The sequence below is a fragment of the Anolis sagrei genome, chromosome 11, assembly GCF_037176765.1.
Source record: "Anolis sagrei isolate rAnoSag1 chromosome 11, rAnoSag1.mat, whole genome shotgun sequence".
NCBI classification, from domain to species: domain Eukaryota; kingdom Metazoa; phylum Chordata; class Lepidosauria; order Squamata; family Dactyloidae; genus Anolis; species Anolis sagrei.
In genome coordinates, this window is record NC_090031.1 from 28,916,167 (window position 1) to 28,935,835 (window position 19,669).

The following is a 19,669-nucleotide window of genomic DNA, read 5'->3' on the forward strand; positions in this document are numbered from 1 at the left end:
GAGTAGATCAATAAGTACTGCTCTTTCTCTCTCCCCCACTCTCTCAGTCCCTTCATGCCGAGGGTGGGGCTGCTCCATCCGGACCCGCTGTGTTCTATTTCTCTATCATGTTATTTTGAAACTGTTTATTTTATTTTGTTATTTCATGTATTTATTTTGATGGTATTTTGCTTCTTGTATTTTATTTTGCTGTACTGTAATTTTGGGCTTGGCCTCATGCTAGCTGCCCCGAGTCCTCTTTGGGGAGGAGGTGGTGGGGTATAAATAAAGATTATTACTATTATTATTATTATTACTACTACTACTACTACTACTACTACTATTTATTATAACACGCACCAGCTCGCTCTGACTTCTTATTTCTGCCTCCCACTCAAAAGCCCCACCTCATGTATTACTTCACTTTATACCGATAGAAGTTGCACTGTGATTGGGCTGCTGAAAGGGAGGCTCTGATTGGCTAATGTACACAAACTCGCCCCTCCTTATTTCTGCCTCCCACTCAAAAGCCCCACTAATAGAAGGTGCACTGTGATTGGGCCGCTAAAAGGGAGGCTTTGATTGGCTACCGCACCACTCTTCTCTTCCTCGGTTCTCCTCCTTTCACTTATTTCCACCCTCTCAAAAAGAACACCTCACTTCATACCTATGCAAGGTCCACTGTGATTGGGTCGCTGAAAACAAAACGAGTCCGCAAAAAGTGAACCACGAAGTAGCGAGGGAACACTGTACATCAATAGATACCGCTCTGGTGGAAAGGTAATGGCGCTCGATGCAGTCATGCTGGCCACATGACCTTGGAGGTGTCTATGGACAACACTGGTTCTTCACCTTAGAAATGGAGATGAGCACCAGAGTCAGACACGACTGGACTTAATGTCAGGGGAAAACCTTTACTTTACCTTTTACATATACACACACACGGTCCCTGAGTTACAAACATCTAACTTACAGATGACTCACAGCTAAGAACGATACTGAGACAACAGGAAGTGAGAGAAATCTTCTCCTCGGAAAGGAAATTCAGTTCTCCTGGGGAAAAGGGCTCTCCACTGAAGCTTTTGCGGCAATCTTCCCAAATTTCCCAAAATCCCGTTCTCACAGGGACAGGAAGTGAGTTGAAATCTTCTGAAGCGAGGCACAGACAGCAAAACAAACTCCACGGGGATGTTCACCCTTCCCTATGTTACCCAAAACTAATCTGTATCTATATCTGGCTGGTGTTACTCTTTCAAAATGTCCCTGTTCTGACTCACAAACAAATTCAACTTAAGAACAAACCTACAGAGGTGATTTTGAGGACTGAATGTATATATGAACAGGAACTGACTTGCCTGTTGCTCAGTTTTCCTTGTTGCTTTATTGACTTGGTTAATCCTAGTCTTGATCTCCAGGTTGTGACTGAAACAGATGCTTCTTTGTGCTGGGATTAATGGACCACCAAAGATAAGACCTTGAGAAATGTGGGTTATGTATTATCCCTCTCTGTATCCCGCTGTAGGCTCCTTGGTTGTCAACTATCCCTATGACGACGACCGGCAAGGAGTTGCCACGTACAGTCGCTCTCCGGATGATGCCGTCTTTCAACAAATTGCTCTTTCTTATGCCAAGGTAATGTAATATAATATAATATAATATATATTGTATATGCATATAATATTTATAGTATTATAATGTAATACAATATAATACTACTACTAATAATAATAATAATATGATATTATAATTATATTTTTATATTACATGTAATATTACTAATAATATTACAGTATAATTGATATAGTACAATATAGCAATATTTAAAACTGATATTGTACTATTCTAATAATATATTGTATGTATATATGCCTTGTAAGCTGCTCTGAGTCCCCTTCGGGGTGAGAAAAATGTCATAAATAAATAAATAAATATTCTGTTGTTTGCTGAGATGTGTCAGGTGAAGGGTCCTCAAACCTAAGACCATTTACCCAGCTCCCCTGCCCTAAACTTTAGACATGCTGCTACCACCATTGCTGGTATTCACGCCCAGGGAAGAAGAAAACTATTTACCATATATTCTCAAGTATACGCTGAGTTTTTCAACCCATTTTTTAGGCTTATACTCGAGTCAAAGTTATTTATTATTTTATTCTGTTTTTATTTTTATTACATTTGTTATTTTACATTATTTATTACTATAACGTATTACATTTACATTATTTTACTCTATTATTATTATTATTATTACATTTATTCTTTTACTATATTAATGTTATTATTACATTTATTCTTTTACTCTTTATTGTTATTACTACAGTTATTATTTTACTCTAATTATTTTTATTACATTTACTATTTTACTCTAATTATTATTACATTATTATACTCTATTATTATTACATTAATTTAATTATTATTACATATATTATTTTACTCTCATTATTATTATTATTATTACACTTATTCTTTTACTCTGTTATTGTTATTACAATTACATTACTTTATTCTCTTATTATTACATTTATTATTTAACTATTACTATTTTATTGCATTTATTATTTTACTTTATTATTATTTCATTTAATCTTTTCCTCTAATTATTATTATTGTTACATTATTATACTATATTATTATTACATTTATTAATGTACTATATTACATTTATTATTTTACTCTCTTATTATTACATTATTCTTCTTATTAATACATGTATTATTTTATTCTATTTATTATTTTTATTACATTTACATTATTTTACTCTACTTGTTATTGTTATTACATTATTATTTTACTCTATTATTAGATTTATTATTTAGTTCTATTATTATTACATTATTATACTCTTAATATTTTTACATTTATTATTTCACTCATTTTATTATTACTGGAAAGATACACAACCCCATTTACCTTGAAGAAGGTTAGACTAATGGTCTAATCAGAGTTGGACAGTCTTATCTTAAATTACAGTTTTATGTAAATATTCAAAAAACATGCCTCAATTAATGTTTATTTTGAGATTTACCAGCAGCTACTGCCTTTCCCACCCTTGGCTTATACTCGGGTCAATCTGTTTTGCCATTTTTTTGTGGCAAAATTAGTTGACTTGGGTTATATTCAGGTTGGCTTATACTCGAGTATATATGGCAGGTAGGGGAAAAAAGAAGGAAAGAGTTGAGAATCCAGAAAGCATGATTTAGTGGTTTGAACCTGGCACTGTGACTCCGAACTCACTGGGGGCCTTTGGGCAAGTCACACTCTCTCAGCATTCATGTGTGTTTTGTTTTGTTTTTCCAAACTCACCCTTTGGGGTGAGAAGGGCAGAATATAAATACTGTACGTAAGTAAGTATATTCCATTCGGTAATTCGTCATGCGTTCTGATTTTTGGACCTTATATGTCTAGACTTGGGATATCCAGGCTCATTTCCTCTTGTTTCCTCAGGAGAACGTACAGATGTCCCAGGGCCACCCGTGCGAAGATATGCTTCCCGAGGAGTACTTTCCCCACGGCATCACCAACGGAGCCCATTGGTATAATGTGCCAGGTAAAGAGAGGTGGAACACTCAGGCTCTGGCCCACGTTTTGTTCTAATCTGGCCTGTTACCTGGTCCCTAAAGCTTTCCTGTTGTTTTGCGAATGTAGAAGGGCACCTGTGGTAGCGTTCTGGCTTGCTTTGCTTTGTTTTCTGTACTTTGTTGGAACTCATCCACATCCTGCACAGGTTTATAGTCCTCATCAAGGAATTAGATAGGCAGATGAGGTTGAGTTGTCAGGGAAAAGCCCTTCTCTCATTGTCCTCTCTGTCTGCCCCTCTCTCTGGAGAGAGAAAAGATGTCTGCAGAGAGATAGAGAATTAGATAGCCAGGCCCTTTGTTCTCCTGTGAGCATGGAGAGGGACAAGATGTCTGCAGGCAGATAGAGAATTAGATGGCCAGTTTCCTGTCTTTCCACAAGGTCTTTGGTATATTTTTTTTTCAAGCTTGCCTCTGCTCCTGTCAATGGCTGGAGCTCACTCACTCTGCTGTTGTGCTCAAGTACCTTCTGACCTGCTAAATTGTTGTAGTTGCTGGTCTACCTTTTTGAATGCTTTCTCCCATTTTTGGAAATGACTCAGCCATGTCAACGCTTCTGAGGGCTCTTCTGGTCTCCTTGTCCCAGGTGGCATGCAGGACTGGAACTACCTCAACACCAATTGCTTTGAAGTGACCATTGAGCTGGGCTGCGTCAAGTACCCAAGGGCCAAGGACCTGCCGCTCTATTGGGAGCAGAACCGCCGGTCCCTGCTGCAGTTCATCAAACAGGTGAGGCTAGTTGAAGCCGGAAACCTTATGGCGAAGTCCAGGCTTTGCAACATGCGGGATATGTACCAGAAATACTCGACTATAATCAGAGATTTTTTAGGCTAAAAAAGTCCCCCTTGGCTTATACTCAAGTCATAGTTATTTATCATTTTACTCTGGTATTATTATTATTATTATTATTATTATTATTATTATTACATTTACATTATTTTACTCTATTTATTATTATTGCATTAATTATTTTTCTACATTTATTGTTATTGCATTTATTATAGTGCTCTAGTTATTATTATTATTATTATTATTATTACATTTACATGTATATTATTTTACTCTATTTATTATTATTATTACATTTATTATTTTTCTCCATTTATTGTCATTGTATTTATTATAGTGCTCTATTTATTATTATTATTATTATTACATTTACATTATTTACTCTATTATTATTTTACATGTATATTATTTTACTCTATTGATTATTATTATTATTACATTTATTATTTTTCTCCATTTATTGTTATTGCATTTATTAGAGTGCTCTAGTTATTATTATTATTGTTATTACATTTACATTATTTTACTCTATTGTTATTTTTTTCATTTATTATTTGACTATCTATTATTATTATTACATTTATTATTTCAGTTTATCATTACTGTTATAATGTGGTGTTATATTGTTATAATCAAATTATTATTATTTGATACACCACATTTCCATTATTTTACTCTATTATTATTATTATTATTATTATTAATTACATTTATTCAAATTTGGGAATATCGGGTATGCATGCCAAGTTTGTTCCAGATCCATTATTATTTGTGTTCATAGTGCACTCTGGGTGTAGGTGAACTACATCTCCTCTAAATTCCTCCAATTTATTTAATTATTTATTTATTTACCGCATTTGTTGGAGGAGTTCAGAATGCGCTATAATTGTAGGTGAACTATAAATCCCAGCAACTACAACTCCCAAATGACAAAATCATTTTTTTAAGTGATGGTCACACCTTGGGTTAGTAGGTGACTTATGGCCAAATTTGGCGGCAATTCGTCCAGTGGATTTTCAGTTACGATGTCACTCAAAACGAACAGAGCATTTTTATATATATAGATATATTTATAACTGGTAAACTCACCGATCAGCAGATCTATCTATCATAAAGGTAGGGATGGGACACAAAGGCCAAATGGATTTGGAAGGCCAGGCTTCCGAAATGAGCATGTCTTCCTCCACCCAGGTTCACACTGGCGTGAGAGGCTTTGTGTTGGATGCCTCAGATGGACGGGGCATCCTCAACGCCACCATCAGTGTCGCCGGCATCGACCACCATGTCGTCACCTACAAGAGCGGGGACTTTTGGCGCCTCCTCACCCAGGGCATCTACAGGATCACGGCCTCGGCCAGAGGGTGAGTCTCACAACTGGGCGTTTCTCCCATGTGGTCTCTTCCAATTATTCTATGATTCTAAGTGCCGCAGTTTGGCAAGGAACTTGGGAACCTTTATGGCAGGCATGGGCCAACTTCAGCCCTCCCTCCAGTTGTTTTGGACTTCAGCTCCCACAATTCCTAACAGCCGGTAGAGCACGCATATATAGGGCAAGCATTCAATGCCAGGACATTAAACTATAAATATGCACAAATATTAAAATCATTTATATCTACTTTAAAATCAACTGTTTAAAACCATCTCAAGACACTATTATTACTCCAGCTTATACTGGGGAAACTAGCTGAGAGATTTTGAGAGTTGCAGTCTAGAAAAGTACCTTTTTCTGCACACTCTTCCAGAGGATTGATATCACCACAAGCATCAATAAGCATAACAGCTTGTGTTTATATTGTTATTGTTGTTTTGGTCATTACTATTTCCTTGTTGTAAGGAAAATGTTGTCTTTTCCTGGAACAGTAAGCATAACAGGTTGTGTTTATATTATTTTACTGACACAAAACCACAGTATGTCACAGCAAACGAGATATATATGCTGGATTTGGTATCACAAATTCCCAAGTGTCTATGACTGTGTGATGTATTGTCGAATGATGTGCGCAGATGTGTAATATTTTTATTATTATTATTACTGTTACTATTGTAATTATTATTTGATGTGGATGCTTAGCTTTGTCTTGCCCTGGAAAGTAAGCATAACAGATTGTTGTTGTAATAATAATAATAATAATAATAATAATAATAATAATAATAATATAGTAGTAGCTTTGCCTTCCCTTGGAACAGGAATAACAGGTTGGGTTTATATTATTATTATTATTATTATCATTATGTGGAGGAAAAGCTTTGTTTTTCCCTGGAACAATAACTATAACAGGTTGTGTTTATCTTATTAGTAATATTGTTATTATTTGTGTGGGAGTAGCTTTGTCTTTCCTTGGAACAGGAACGGGAATAACAGGTTGTGTTTATATTATTATTATTATTATTATCATTATGTGGAGGAATAGCTTTGCTTTTCTCTGGGTCAATAAGCATAACAGGTTGTGTTTATATTATTAATAATAATATTGTTATTATTTGTGCGGGAGTAGCTTTATCTTTCCTTGGAACACGAACAGGAATAACAGGCTGAGTTTATCTTATTATTGTTAATAATATGTGAAGGAATGGCTTTGTTTTTTCCCTGGAACAATAAGCATAACAGGTTGTGTTTATATTATTATTATCATTATGTCAAGGAATAGCTTTGTTTTTCCCTGGGACAATAAGCATAACTGGTTGTGCTTATATTATTATTAATATTGTTATTATTTGTGCGGGAATAGCTTTGACTTTCCTTGGAACAGAAAGCTTAACAGGTTGTGTTTACGTTGTTGTTGTTGCTGTTGTTGTTATATCCACTTTTCCAGAGGATTGCTATCCCCACCAGCATCTCGGGATATTTCTTAATTCCTGCATATTCACACATTCTTCATCTTCTGCTTTGTTTTTTTAAAAAGGTATAATTCTGAAACCAAGACGGTGAAGGTTGGGGATAAATCCGCCACACAGGTGAACTTTACTCTGAGCCCCAAAGACTCCAAGGCGGAGGAGGGAAAGGCACCGGATTTGAATGTGGCCGATGCCGTGGACGACGTCCGGAAGGAGTTTGAGACCCTGATCAAGGACCTCTCAGCCGAGGACGGCTTGGAGCGCCTGCTACTCTCCTCCTCGGCCGACGTCCAGCCCTCGCGATTCCGCCTCTACGATGACCGCTCCATGTTCCTCCGGGGCCTCAACCTGAACTATCCACACATCACCAATCTCTCCAGGTGGGCTATTAGGCAGCACTGTTCGGAATATAGATTGCCTTACGTTGCCTCCCTTATATAAACAACTCTGTAATAATAACAGTAACAATAACAATACCATTACTAATTATTGTAATTATTATTAGGCAGGATTGTTTTCTAGCATACCTTCTGATTCTTAGAACTGTTCAACAGGGGAACTCTCTGCCTCAGAGTCTGGCGGAGGCTGGATAGCCATCTGTTAGGAGGGCTTTGATTGTGCTTTTCCTTCCTGGCACAAGAGGGCTGAACTAGATGTCGTTTTGGGGTCTCTTCCAGCTTTAGTGGAATATAGACTGCCTTGAAACCTTTTTCTGGAGGTCTTTAAGTAGTGGCTGAATGGCCTTCTGTCAGGATGACTACAATTGTTTTTTCTTATATTGCAAAAAAGGAAGAGTTGGTTGGCTGGCTGGGTAGACAGATATATACTCATATATATAGTTAGTTAGATAGAGAGAGAAAGAGATACAGACCAATTAACGGCTGGATATAGATATATACACATAGATGGCTAGATATATCCAGATAGATGTATAGATATGGATATATATACAGGGATGGATGGACAGATGGATAGAAGGGATATATACAGATGGATGGATGGATAGATACAAATGGATGGATAGATAGATAGAGATATAAACATGGATGGATGGATAGATAGATAGATAGATAGATAGATAGATAGATTGATAGATGAGGGATATATATGGATGGATGGGTGGATGGATGGATGGGTGGATAGATAAATAGAAGATATATACACATGGATGGATGGATGGATTGATAGATAAGAAATATATATGGATGGATAGATAGATAGGAGATATATACACAGGAATGGATGGATTGATAGATAAGAGATATATATGGATGGATGGATGGATGGATGGATGGATGGATAGATAGATAGATAGATAGATAGATAGATAGGAGATATATACACATGGATGGATGGATGGATGGATAGATAGATAGATAGATAGATAGATAGATAGATAGATAGATAGATAGATAGATAGATAGATAGATAGATAGGAGATATATACACATGGATGGATGGATGGATGGATGGATGGATGGATGGATGGATGGATAGATAGATAGATAGATAGATAGATAGATAGATAGATAGATAGATAGATAGGAGATATATACACATGGATGGATGGATGGATGGATGGATGGATGGATGGATAGATAGATAGATAGATAGATAGATAGATAGATAGACAGATGAATAGTGTTCTGTGATTTCTTGGGGCCTGGTTCTGCTTGGTTTCTGAAACGCCTGGCCCTCTAAAAGGTGATGCTCCAAGAGTCAGAGTTAGGTCCATTTTTCCCTCTAGTATGCAGATGCTTCTTCCTTTGTTGAAAAAGCTCCCCGGCCGCATAATCAGCCTCACTCTCTTCTGGGTGTTTTGTTTGTTTGTCTCTCTGCAATAGCTTGGGCCAGAGCCGCGAATACCGCTACATTTCCTCCCTGGAGATCTCCGACCGGCCCAATCGCTCGGAGCCAGAGGAGCCCAAGATCCGCTTTGTGGCCGGCCTCCACGGCAACGCCCCGGTGGGCACTGAGCTGCTCTTGGCCCTGGCCGAGTTCCTCTGCATGAACTACAAGAAGAACGCTGCCATCACAAAGGTAGGGTGCTGTTCATACGAGGAACTCACTGCCTCAGAGTCTGGTGGAAGCTCCTTCTCTTTGCTTTGAAACAGAGGTTGGATGACCATCTGTCAGGGGTGATTTGATTGTGCTTTTCCTGCCTGACAGAATGGGGTTGGACTAGGTGGCCATTAGAGGTCCCTTCCAACTCTGTGATTCTATGATGCTCCCTGTGTCTCATTTGCAGCTGATTGACAACACCCGGATTGTGATTGTGCCTTCCCTGAACCCCGACGGGCGAGAGGTTGCCCGGGAAGGAGACTGCACCTCCAAGATGGGGCTGGCCAACGCCAACGGCAAAGACCTGGATACAGATTTCACAAGTAAAAGCCTCCGAATCCTCTATTTTGTTCTTCTCCCGTGAGCATGGAGAGAGGCAGGGTGTCTCCCGAGAGATACCACATTTCCCTGAAAATAAGAGCGGTTCTTATATTAATACTATTTATGCAATGCTTTTGATAAGAAATAATAATTATTGGTATCAGCCACTGATTGAAATTCAGAGTTTTTCGCCTGCCACTTTTGGACTCTCGCTTGCTGAGGTGTTCCTGTAAGTGTCTCTTAGGAAGCTGTTCCTTGATTTAATGTGTTGGCGTCCTGGCTGATACCCAAATAGAGGATGGGCCAGAGCCATATCGGGTATGCGTACCAAGTTTGGTCCTGATCCCTCATTGTTTGGGTTCATAGTGCGCTCTGGATGTAGGTGAACAACAACTCCTATAGATCCCTCCAAAGACCTCCAGTATGTTTTGCTGGTCTTGGGGCTTCTAAGTTAGTTCCAGGTCCATCATTGGTGGAGTTCAGAGTGCATCTCTTAATTGCAGGTGAACTATACATCCCAGGACCTACAACTCCTATAAATCAGGGTGAATTCTCCCCAAACCTCTCTTGTATGTTCGGTTGCTGATCAGTTCCTTTATTTGCTGTGTGCCATAGAAAAGAATATGGAATTATCCAGCTCAATTTTAATTCATTCGATCCCCGTTTATTCTGGTGTGTTTCCTGTAAGAAGATAACATCCACTGCATCTTTCTTCAGGAGGGTTTCAATATATGGGGCAGGAATCATATTTTTGATTAACAGAGCCTTCTTCTCTCTCATGATCTCACTTGTGTATCTTTTCCTTTATTTAGGCAACTCTTCTGCGGCCCGAGAGCCGGAAACCAAAGCCATCATGGAGAACCTGATCCTGAAGGGGGATTTCAGCCTCTCGGTCGCCTTGGACGGTGGCTCGCTGCTTGCCACGTACCCTTACGACAAACCTGTGCAGACAGGTAAGGCAACACTCTATACTTGGTTGATAAAAAAAATGTTCAAAACTTGTTTCGGATGTAGAGTGGTTCAATTCTAAAGTCAATTCCGATTTTCACAGAAAAAAATTCAAAACTTTTCAAAACTTCCAAATCCTTTCGTTAATGGTTTGAAAGTGTTATTTCCTGTTTCATTGGGTGGTCTTTACTTTGAAAGTAGTTGTTTTACTCCAGAAGTGGGGAAAAGCAAGTGGAGGAAATTCCTTCCTTCTCTGGTTTAAAACTGGCTTCTCTGGCTTGAGCTGAGGCTAGGGACCAGAAGCAGGGAAAAACAAATGGAGGACACTCCTTCCTTCTCTGGTTTAAAATTGGCTTCTCTGGCTTTAAAACTGGCTTCTCTGGCTTGAGCTGAGGCCAGGAAATTCCTTTCTTCTCTGGTTTGAAACTCGCTTCTCTGTCTTTAGCTGAGGCCAGGAAATTCCTTCATTCTCTGGTTTAAAACTGGCTTCTCTGTCTTGAGCTGAGGCCAGGAAATTCCTTTCTTCTCTGGTTTGAAACTCGCTTCTCTGGCTTTAGCTGAGGCCAGGAAATTCCTTCCTTCTCTGGTTTAAAACTGGCTTCTCTGGCTTGAGCTGACGCCAGGAAATTCCTTTCTTCTCTGGTTTAAAACTCGCTTCTCTGGCTTTAAAACTGGCTTCTCTGGCTTGAGCCGTGGCCAGAAAATTCCTTCCTTCTCTGGCTTTAAAATTGGCTTCTCTGGCTTGAGCTGAGGCCAGGAAATTCCTTCCTTCTCTAGTTTAAAACTGTGTTCTCTGGCTTTAAAACTGGCTTCTCTGGCTTTAAAACTGGCTTCTCTGGCTTGAGTCGAGGCCAGGGACCAGAAGCAGGGAAAATCTTAATCATTTCCAACTCACTTCCCGAGTCGTAACAAAAATGGTGGAAAAAAGCTTCGGAGGGGCAAAGCTTCAATATTGCTTCATAAAGGTAATTTTAATGAAATTATTATGAGCAACAAGTTATCCGAGCAACTCTATGCATGCCTAGAAGTCATGTCTACCAAATTGATCCCACTCTCTCTTTGTGATTTTCCCAAACAGTGGAATACAAGGAGACTTTGCGGCACTTGGCTTCGGTGTACGCCAACAACCATCCCACGATGCACCTGGGCCAGCCAGGCTGCCCCAACAAATCAGGTGGGGGACATTTTCCAAGACAGTTCAGTTGTGTTGTTTGTGGATTTGTCGGAAGTGCTTCTCATTCCCATCTTTTTTTTTCTTTCTTTACAGACGAAAATATTCCCGGTGGGGTGTTGTTAGGGGCTGAATGGTACAGTCACCTGGGCAGCATGAAGGTATTTTGGAGCCGTTTTTGGAGAGTTCCCTTTAGTGTTTGGCGCTCTGTTCTCTGAGTCCTCAAAACAAGCTGAGGGCTGGTCCGCAGTCCCTTAGACTGTTGGTTTAGATTAGGCATGGGCAAACTTCGACCCTCCAGGTGTTTTGGAGTTCAACTCCCACAATTCCTAACAGCCGGTAGGCTGTTAGGAATTGTGGGAGTTGAAGTCCAAAACACCTGGAGGGCCGAAGTTTGCCCATGCCTGGTTAAACGGTAGTTTGGAAAAAAAAATTGAACAAATTCCTCAATGCAGGGCACATAACTTATTTCCCTTCTCCTTTCCGTTCTTTTCCCTTCTTCTCTTTCCCCCTGCCTTTTCTTTCTCTTCCTTCTTTCCCTTCTCTTTTTCTTGTTCTTTCCTTTCTTTCTTTTCTTTCTTTCTTTGACACTTCTCTTTTCTTTCCCCTCCCTTTACTTTCTCTGCTTTTCTTCCTTCCTTCCTTCCCTGCCCTTCTTTCTCTTCCCTTTTTGCTCTTTACGTCCTGCCTCTTTTCCTATCTTTCTCCCCTCTTTCTTTCTCTTCTTTTCTTCCTTTCTCTTCCCTTTCTTCTCTTGCTTTCCTTATCACTTCTGTCTTTCCCCCTGCCTTTCCTTTCTCGTCCTTCCTCCTTTCCTTTCTTTCCCTTCTCTTTCTCTAGCTCTTCTCCTATCTTTTCTCCTGCCTTTCCTTTCTCTCTCTTCCTTCCTTCCCTCCCTTTTCCTTTCTTTCTCTCCTCTTTCTCTTCCCTCTCTTCTTTCTTTCCTTGCCTCTTCTATCTTACCTCTGCCTTTCCTTTCTTTTCTCTTCCTTCCTTCCTTCCCTTCTCCTTTCTTTCCTTTTTTTCTTTCCTTGCAGCTTCTCTTTTCCTTCCCTCCCTTTTCTTCCTTCCATCCACCCTTCCTTCCTTCCCTCCCTGTCTTTCTTTCCCTTCTCTTTCTCTTCCCTTTCTGCTCTGTACTTCCTTGCCTCTTTTCCTGTTTTTCTCCTCCCTTTCTTTCTCTTCTTTCCTTTCTTCCCTTCTCTCCTCTTTCTCTTCCCTTTCTTTTCTTTCTTTCCTTATAACTTCTGTCTTTCTCCCTGCCTTTCCTTTCTATTCCTTCTCCTTCTCTAGCTCTTCTCCTACCTTGTCTCCTCCCTTTTCCTTTCTTTCTTCCTTTTTTCCCTCCCTTTTCCTTTCTTTCTCTCCTTTTCCTCTTCCCTTTCTTCTCTTTTTTCCCTTGCCTCTTCTATCTTACCTCTGCCTTTCCTTTCCTTTCTTTTCTTTTTCTTCTTTCCCTCCCTTCTCCTTTTTCTCTCTATCTCTTAGCCCTTTCCTTTTCTTTCTTTCTTTCTTTCTTTCTTTCCTTAACGCTTTTCTTTTTTCCCTTCCCTTTACTTTCTCTGCTTTCCCTCCCTCCCTCCCTCCCTCCCTTCTCCTTTCCTTTCTTTCCTTTATCTTCTCTTTCTGCTCTTTACTTCCTTGTCTCTTTTCCTATCTTTCTCACCTTTCTTTCTCTTCCTTCCTTTCCTCCCTCCTTCCTTTCTCTTTCTATTACTCTTCTCTTTCTTATTTTTCTTTCCTTGCCTCTTTTCCTATCTTTTCCCCTCCCTCCCTCCCTTCCTTTCTTCCCTACTTTATTTTTCTCTTCCCTTTTCTTTCTTTCCTTTCTCTTCCTTTCTTTCTCTCCCAAGTCTTCCTCTGTCCAGCATGTTGCCCTCCTCTCTCAGACTGACCAAAAATGGTTTGATCAGGCCCACAGGCCATAGTTTGCGAACCCCTGCTGTATCACTTATCTCAGCCCTGTTTGTCCTTTGGGCTCTGCAGGATTTCAGCCTTTCCTATGGACATTGCCCAGAGATCACCGTCTACACCGGCTGTTGCTACTTCCCCAGTGTTGGGCAGCTCCACGCTCTTTGGGCAGAGAACAAGAAGTCCCTTCTTAGCATGCTGGTCGAGGTATGTGTCTGCTTAAATAGGGTGACATCTTTGTTTAGCCATGGTTTGCAATGGAGTTAACTTCCTGAAGCAACTTGTTGATAAGTAAATACAATGAAGGAGTGTAAATTGGGATTTGGGAGGCACCCTGGGCCTGAAACAAAGCAGCACAATAATGGCAGAGGCACAAGTGTATAATAATCTTATGTGTATGTTGATAATAAGTATAATAATAATAATACTTGCAGAGCCACAAGTGTATAATATTAATAATAATAAGGAGAAGAAGAAGAAGTATAAGTATAAGAAGTATACGAAATCCAGCATATAGATCTTGTTTGCTGTGACATACTGTGCTTTTGCATCAGTAAAAGTATAAGAAGTATAAGAAGTGTAATACTAAGATTTGCAGTGGCACAAGTCTATAAGAATGAGGTGCCCCGGGTCTGAACTCAAGAAGTAGAATAATAACAGAGGCACAAGAGTATAATAATGCACATAATAATAATAATAATAATAATAACAACAACAACAAATATACTAATAAGATTTGCAGAGGCACAAGAGTATAATAATGCACATAATAATAATAATAATAATAATAATAACAACAACAAATATACTAATAAGATTTGCAGAGGCACAAGAGTATAATAATGCACATAATAATAATAATAATAATAACAACAACAAATATACTAATAAGATTTGCAGAGGCACAAGAGTATAATAATGCACATAATAATAATAATAATAATAATAATAATAATAATAATAATATACATCACACAGTCCTAGACGCTTGGGAAGTGTTCAACTTGTGATTTTTTTGATATGAAATGCAGCATATAGATCTCATTTGCTGTGACATACTGTGTTTTTGTGTCAGTAAAATAATAGTAATGTACATAATAATATGTATAGTAATAAGATTTCCATAGGCACAAGTGTATAATAATAATGTACATAATAATAATCTGTATACTAATAAGATTTGTATGTATACTAATAAGATTTTCAAAGGCACAAGAGTATAATAATAATGTACATGATAATATGTATACTAATAAGATTTCCGTAGGCACAAGCGCATAATAATAATGTACATAATAATAATAATAATAATAATAATAATAATAATAATAATATGTATACTGTCGAAGGCTTTCATGGCCGGAATCACTCAGTTCTTGTGGGTTTTTTCGGGCTATATGGCCATGTTCTAGAGGCATTTCTCCTGACGTTTCGCCTGCATCTATGGCAAGCATCCTCAGAGGTCTGTTGGAATTAGGACAAATGGGTTTATATATCTGTGGAATGGCTGGGGTGGGACAAGGAGCTCTTCCCTGCTGCAATTAGGTGTGAGTGTTTGGCTAATCACCTTCATTAGCATTTGAAGGCCTGCTTGAACCTGGGAAAGCCTGTTGCTGGGAGGTGTTAATCTGTGCCTGGTTTCTTCCTCTCTGTTGTTTAGCTGTTATAATTTTAGAGTTTTTTAATACTGGGAGCCAGATTTTGTTCATTTTCATGGTCTCTTCCTTTCTGTTGAAATTGTCCACAAGCATGCTTGTGGACAATTTCAACAGAAAGGAAGAGACCATGAAAATGAACAAAATCTGGCTCCCAGTATTAAAAAACTCTAAAATTATAACAGCTAAACAACAGAGAGGAAGAAACCAGGCACAGTTTAACACCTCCCAGCAACAGGCTTTCCCAGGTTCAAGCAGGCCTTCAAATGCTAATGAAGGTGATTAGCCAAACACTCACACCTAATTGCAGCAGGGAAGAGCTCCTTGCCCCACCCCAGCCATTCCACAGATATATAAACCCATTTGTCCTAATTCCAACAGACCTCTGAGGATGCTTGCCATAGATGCAGGCGAAACGTCAGGAGAAATGCCTCTAGAACATGGCCATATAGCCCGAAAAAACCCACAAGAACTGAATATGTATACTAATAAGATTTTCAAAGACATAAGAGTATAATAATAATAATAATAATAATAATAATAATAATAATGTACATAATAATATGTACCCTAATAAAATTTGCATAGGCACAAGAGTATAATAATAATGTACCTGATAATAATAATAATTATTATTATTATTATTATTATTATTATTATTATTATTATTAAGATTTGCAGAGGAACAAGAGTATAATAATGATAATGTACATAATCATAATCATATATATATTAATAAGATTTGCAGAGGTACAAGTGTATAATATTAATAAATGTGGCAGAGGCACATGTGTATAATAATAATAGTAATAATAATAATGTGTATAATATTTGGCAGAGGCACAAGTGTATAATAAGAATAACAGTAATAATAATATTTTTATTTCTTACCCACCTCTCCTCACAGCTCAAGGCAGGGCCCCACATTGTTAAAACGCACCATCATAAAAACCAACATAAAGATCACTTACTTTAAAAAGCCTACATCATGACTGACCTATCTTGCATCTCTCCTTTTTGCATCTAACTAACCAACGAACCAACTCCAAAGTGACTTAAGTCTAACTCTCTAACTTCTGTTTCTAACTCTGATGGACTTGTATCTCACTCTTATATCTCTCTGAATTTTTCCAACTGTCCAATAGCATCCTTTGTCCTTGTTTCCCAGAAGGATGTGTGCCTCACAAAACAGGGAGTCCTTTGCTGCAGGAATGCTCCTCTTCTTCCTAAACGCCACCCCTCAAACCTTGCTCTTCCTCCCCATAGGTTCACAAAGGAGTCTATGGCTATGTCCAGGACAGGCACGGACGACCGGTGTCCAAAGCGCAAATTGTCCTCAATGAAGGAGTGACGGTTTTGACCAAGGAAGGGGGCTATTTCCATGTGCTGCTGGCTCCGGGGTACCACAAGATCCACGCCATGGCCGAAGGGTATCAGCGGCAGCAGGTCCAGGTGAGCGCACAGCGGGAGCTCACTCTCCTTTCTGGCTTGGGAGGCGGAGGGCAAAGAGTGGTGGAAGGCAGTCAGTTATGCTATGAATTTTTTTGGACTTAAAGCACATTCCTTCCTTTTTTCTCTGATGGCAAGGCAGTTTAAAAACAATAAGAAATAGGTCTCTGGAGCTCCACTCTTCTCTCATCACTCCTTCCTTCTTCAAAGGCAAGGCAACTTAAAAGCAACTAAATGAAGGTCTCTGGAGTTCCACTCTTCTCTTCTTCTTCCTTCTTTCTCCAAAGGCAAGGCAACTTAAAAACAACACAATGGAGGTCTCTAGAGCTCCACTCCTCTCTCCTTCCCCCTTCCTTTTTCAAAGGCAAGGCAACTTAAAAGTAACTAAATGGAGGTCTCTAGAGCTCCACTCTTCTCTCCTCCCCCCTTCCTTCTTCAAAGGCAAAGCAACTTAAAAGTAACTAAATTGAGGTGCCTGGAGCTCCACTCTTCTCTCCTCTCTCCTCCCTCCTTCTTTGAAAGCAAGGCAGCTTAAAAACAAAACAATGGGGGTCTCTGGGGCTCCACTCTTCTCTCCGCCCTCCCTCCTTCTTTGAAGGCAAGGCAGCTTAAAAACAACACAGTGGAGGTCTCTGGGGCCCCACTCTTCTCTCCTTCCTCCTTCTTTCTCCAAAGACAAGGCAGCTTAAAAACAAAACAATGGGGGTCTCTGGAGTTCCACTCTTCTCTCCTCCCTCCTTCCTTCTTCGAAGGCAAGGCAGCTTAAAAACAACACAATGGAGGTCTCTGAAGCTCCACTTTTCTCTCCTCTCTCCTTCCTCTTTCCAAGGCCTAAAGGCAGTTTACAAAGCCTGAAACTGAGTTCTTTGACGAAAGGAGGGAAGATCTGAGTAGGCTAATCTGGAGTGTATCCCAAAGGGTATTGATCCCATTTTAACTTAAATGGAAGTCATTACTCTAAAAGGCTGCTGTCCATTTCCAGGTCTTGGTCCGTCCCGACGTGCCCAGCTTCCTGCACATCCAGTTTGCCATCGACAACAAGATTTTGGGGCTCCCCAGGGAATTGGTTGTCACTGTGGCAGGTAAAGAAACCGGTCAACTTTCCCTTCTCTTCCCTGTCATCTAACATCCCAAGCAAACAGAGTCGAGGTTTCATTTCAAGCATTCCAAATGGTAGAGCAGCAGTTCAGAAGCTTCTAGTGCCAGCAGTAGAGCAATTGAGATTCAGCAATTCAGGAGCAGAGGCAAGCTTTATAAGTTAAAGAAGGCTTTGTTTACATAGCTACAGAACTAGATAGGAAAGTTCAGACACAGCTTAGCAATGTAAAGAACACAGCATCAGACATCTTGGATCCCAATAAGGTTGTGGGTGAACTACAACTCACATCATACCAGATTAACCCCCTGAAACTCCATCAGTACTTACAGTTTGTTATTACATTGGACTAGTTTAGATACATCATGGGTAGTGTTCAGTGTGCTATCTGACTGTAGGGGAAACTACAACTCCCACCATAACGAGTTAGTCCCCTCAAACCCCTCCAGTACATGCTGCAGGGGTTTGGGAGAAATTACTTTGATTTTGGGAGGTGTAGTTCACCTGCATCCCAAGAGCACTCAACCCAGCTGACAACAGATCTGGACCACACTTGGCACACAGACCCAACATGGCCATCTGTGAATACTGGCAGGGTTTAGGGGTGACTGCTCTTGGCATATGGGAGTTGTAGTTTACCCTTATCCAGAGAGCACTGAACCCAGTCGACGACAGATCTAGACCAAACTAGACACCCAACATGGCCTACTGTGCGTACAGGCGTGGTTTGGGGAGGATGTCATACAATATAATACTAATAATAATAATACGATATTATTATTATATATTTTATATTACATGTAATATTACTAATAATATTACAATATAATGGTATAGTACAATATAGTAAGATAATATAATATAGTACATGTAATATTACTAATAATGTTACGATATAGTGCTATGGTGCAATATAGCAATGTTTAATGCTGATATTGTACTATGCTCATAATATAATATATTGTATGTAATATATATCTTGTAAGCCGCTCTGAGTCCCCTTCAGGGTGAGAAGGGCGGCATATAACTGTTGTAAATAAATAAATACATAAATTGACCCACGATTCTGGGAATTGTAGTTCATGCCTAACAAATAGACATGAAGAGCAGGCAGGATTATTTTTTATTGATGTGTTGTTGGGTAACTCCATGCTTATGTTGCTGTTACTGTTATTTTTTTGTTCATGTTGTGACTCTGTATGTTTTGATGTTGTTGCTTGGAAACCGCCCTGAGATAGAGCGGTATATAAATAAAGTTTTATTATTATTTGATTATTACAGTTCACCCACATTGTTATATCTATATAAATAAAAATGTAGTGTTCGTTTGTGGGATTAACAGAACTCAAAAACCACTGGACGAATTGACACCAAATTTGGACACAAGACACCTAGCAACCCAATGTATGTCCTTCACTCAAATTTTTTTGATTTTGCCATTTGGGAGTTGTAGTTGCTGGGATTTATAGTTCACCTACAATCAAAGAGCATTCTGAACCCCACCAACAATGGAATTGAACCAAACTTAGCACACACTTCTCCCATGACCAATAGAAAAATCTGTAAGGGTTTGATGGACATCGACCTTGAGTTTTGGAGTTGTAGTTCATCTACATCCAGAGAGCACTGTGGACTCAAACATTGATGGATCTGGAGCAAACTCTACACAAATACTCAATATGCCCCAAACTCCAACTGGTGGAGTTTGGGGAAAATAGAATCTTGACATTCGGGAGTTGTACTTGCTGAGATTTATAGTTCACCTACAATCACAGAGCATTTTGAACCCCACCAACGATAGAATTGGGCCAAACCTCCCACACAGAACCACCATGTGGGCTACAGCAATGCGTGGCAGGGGACTACTAGTAACTAAATA

The 19,669-nt window shown here is 39.2% G+C and overlaps 1 protein-coding gene across 1 annotated transcript in view; it reads left to right on the plus strand.

Annotated features, from left to right (window-relative positions):
- Positions 1-19,669, plus strand: part of CPD (carboxypeptidase D) — a 46,867-nt gene that overhangs the window by 23,450 nt on the left and 3,748 nt on the right. Inside the window, exons 8-20 of the mRNA XM_067472092.1 lie at positions 1,502-1,611; positions 3,424-3,526; positions 4,141-4,283; positions 5,535-5,704; positions 7,247-7,558; positions 9,023-9,218; positions 9,427-9,562; positions 10,373-10,513; positions 11,587-11,682; positions 11,776-11,840; positions 13,666-13,797; positions 16,512-16,697; positions 17,677-17,776. Of these exons, the coding sequence (XP_067328193.1) occupies positions 1,502-1,611; positions 3,424-3,526; positions 4,141-4,283; positions 5,535-5,704; positions 7,247-7,558; positions 9,023-9,218; positions 9,427-9,562; positions 10,373-10,513; positions 11,587-11,682; positions 11,776-11,840; positions 13,666-13,797; positions 16,512-16,697; positions 17,677-17,776 (1,890 nt within the window). The remainder of the gene's footprint in view (positions 1-1,501; positions 1,612-3,423; positions 3,527-4,140; positions 4,284-5,534; positions 5,705-7,246; positions 7,559-9,022; positions 9,219-9,426; positions 9,563-10,372; positions 10,514-11,586; positions 11,683-11,775; positions 11,841-13,665; positions 13,798-16,511; positions 16,698-17,676; positions 17,777-19,669) is intronic.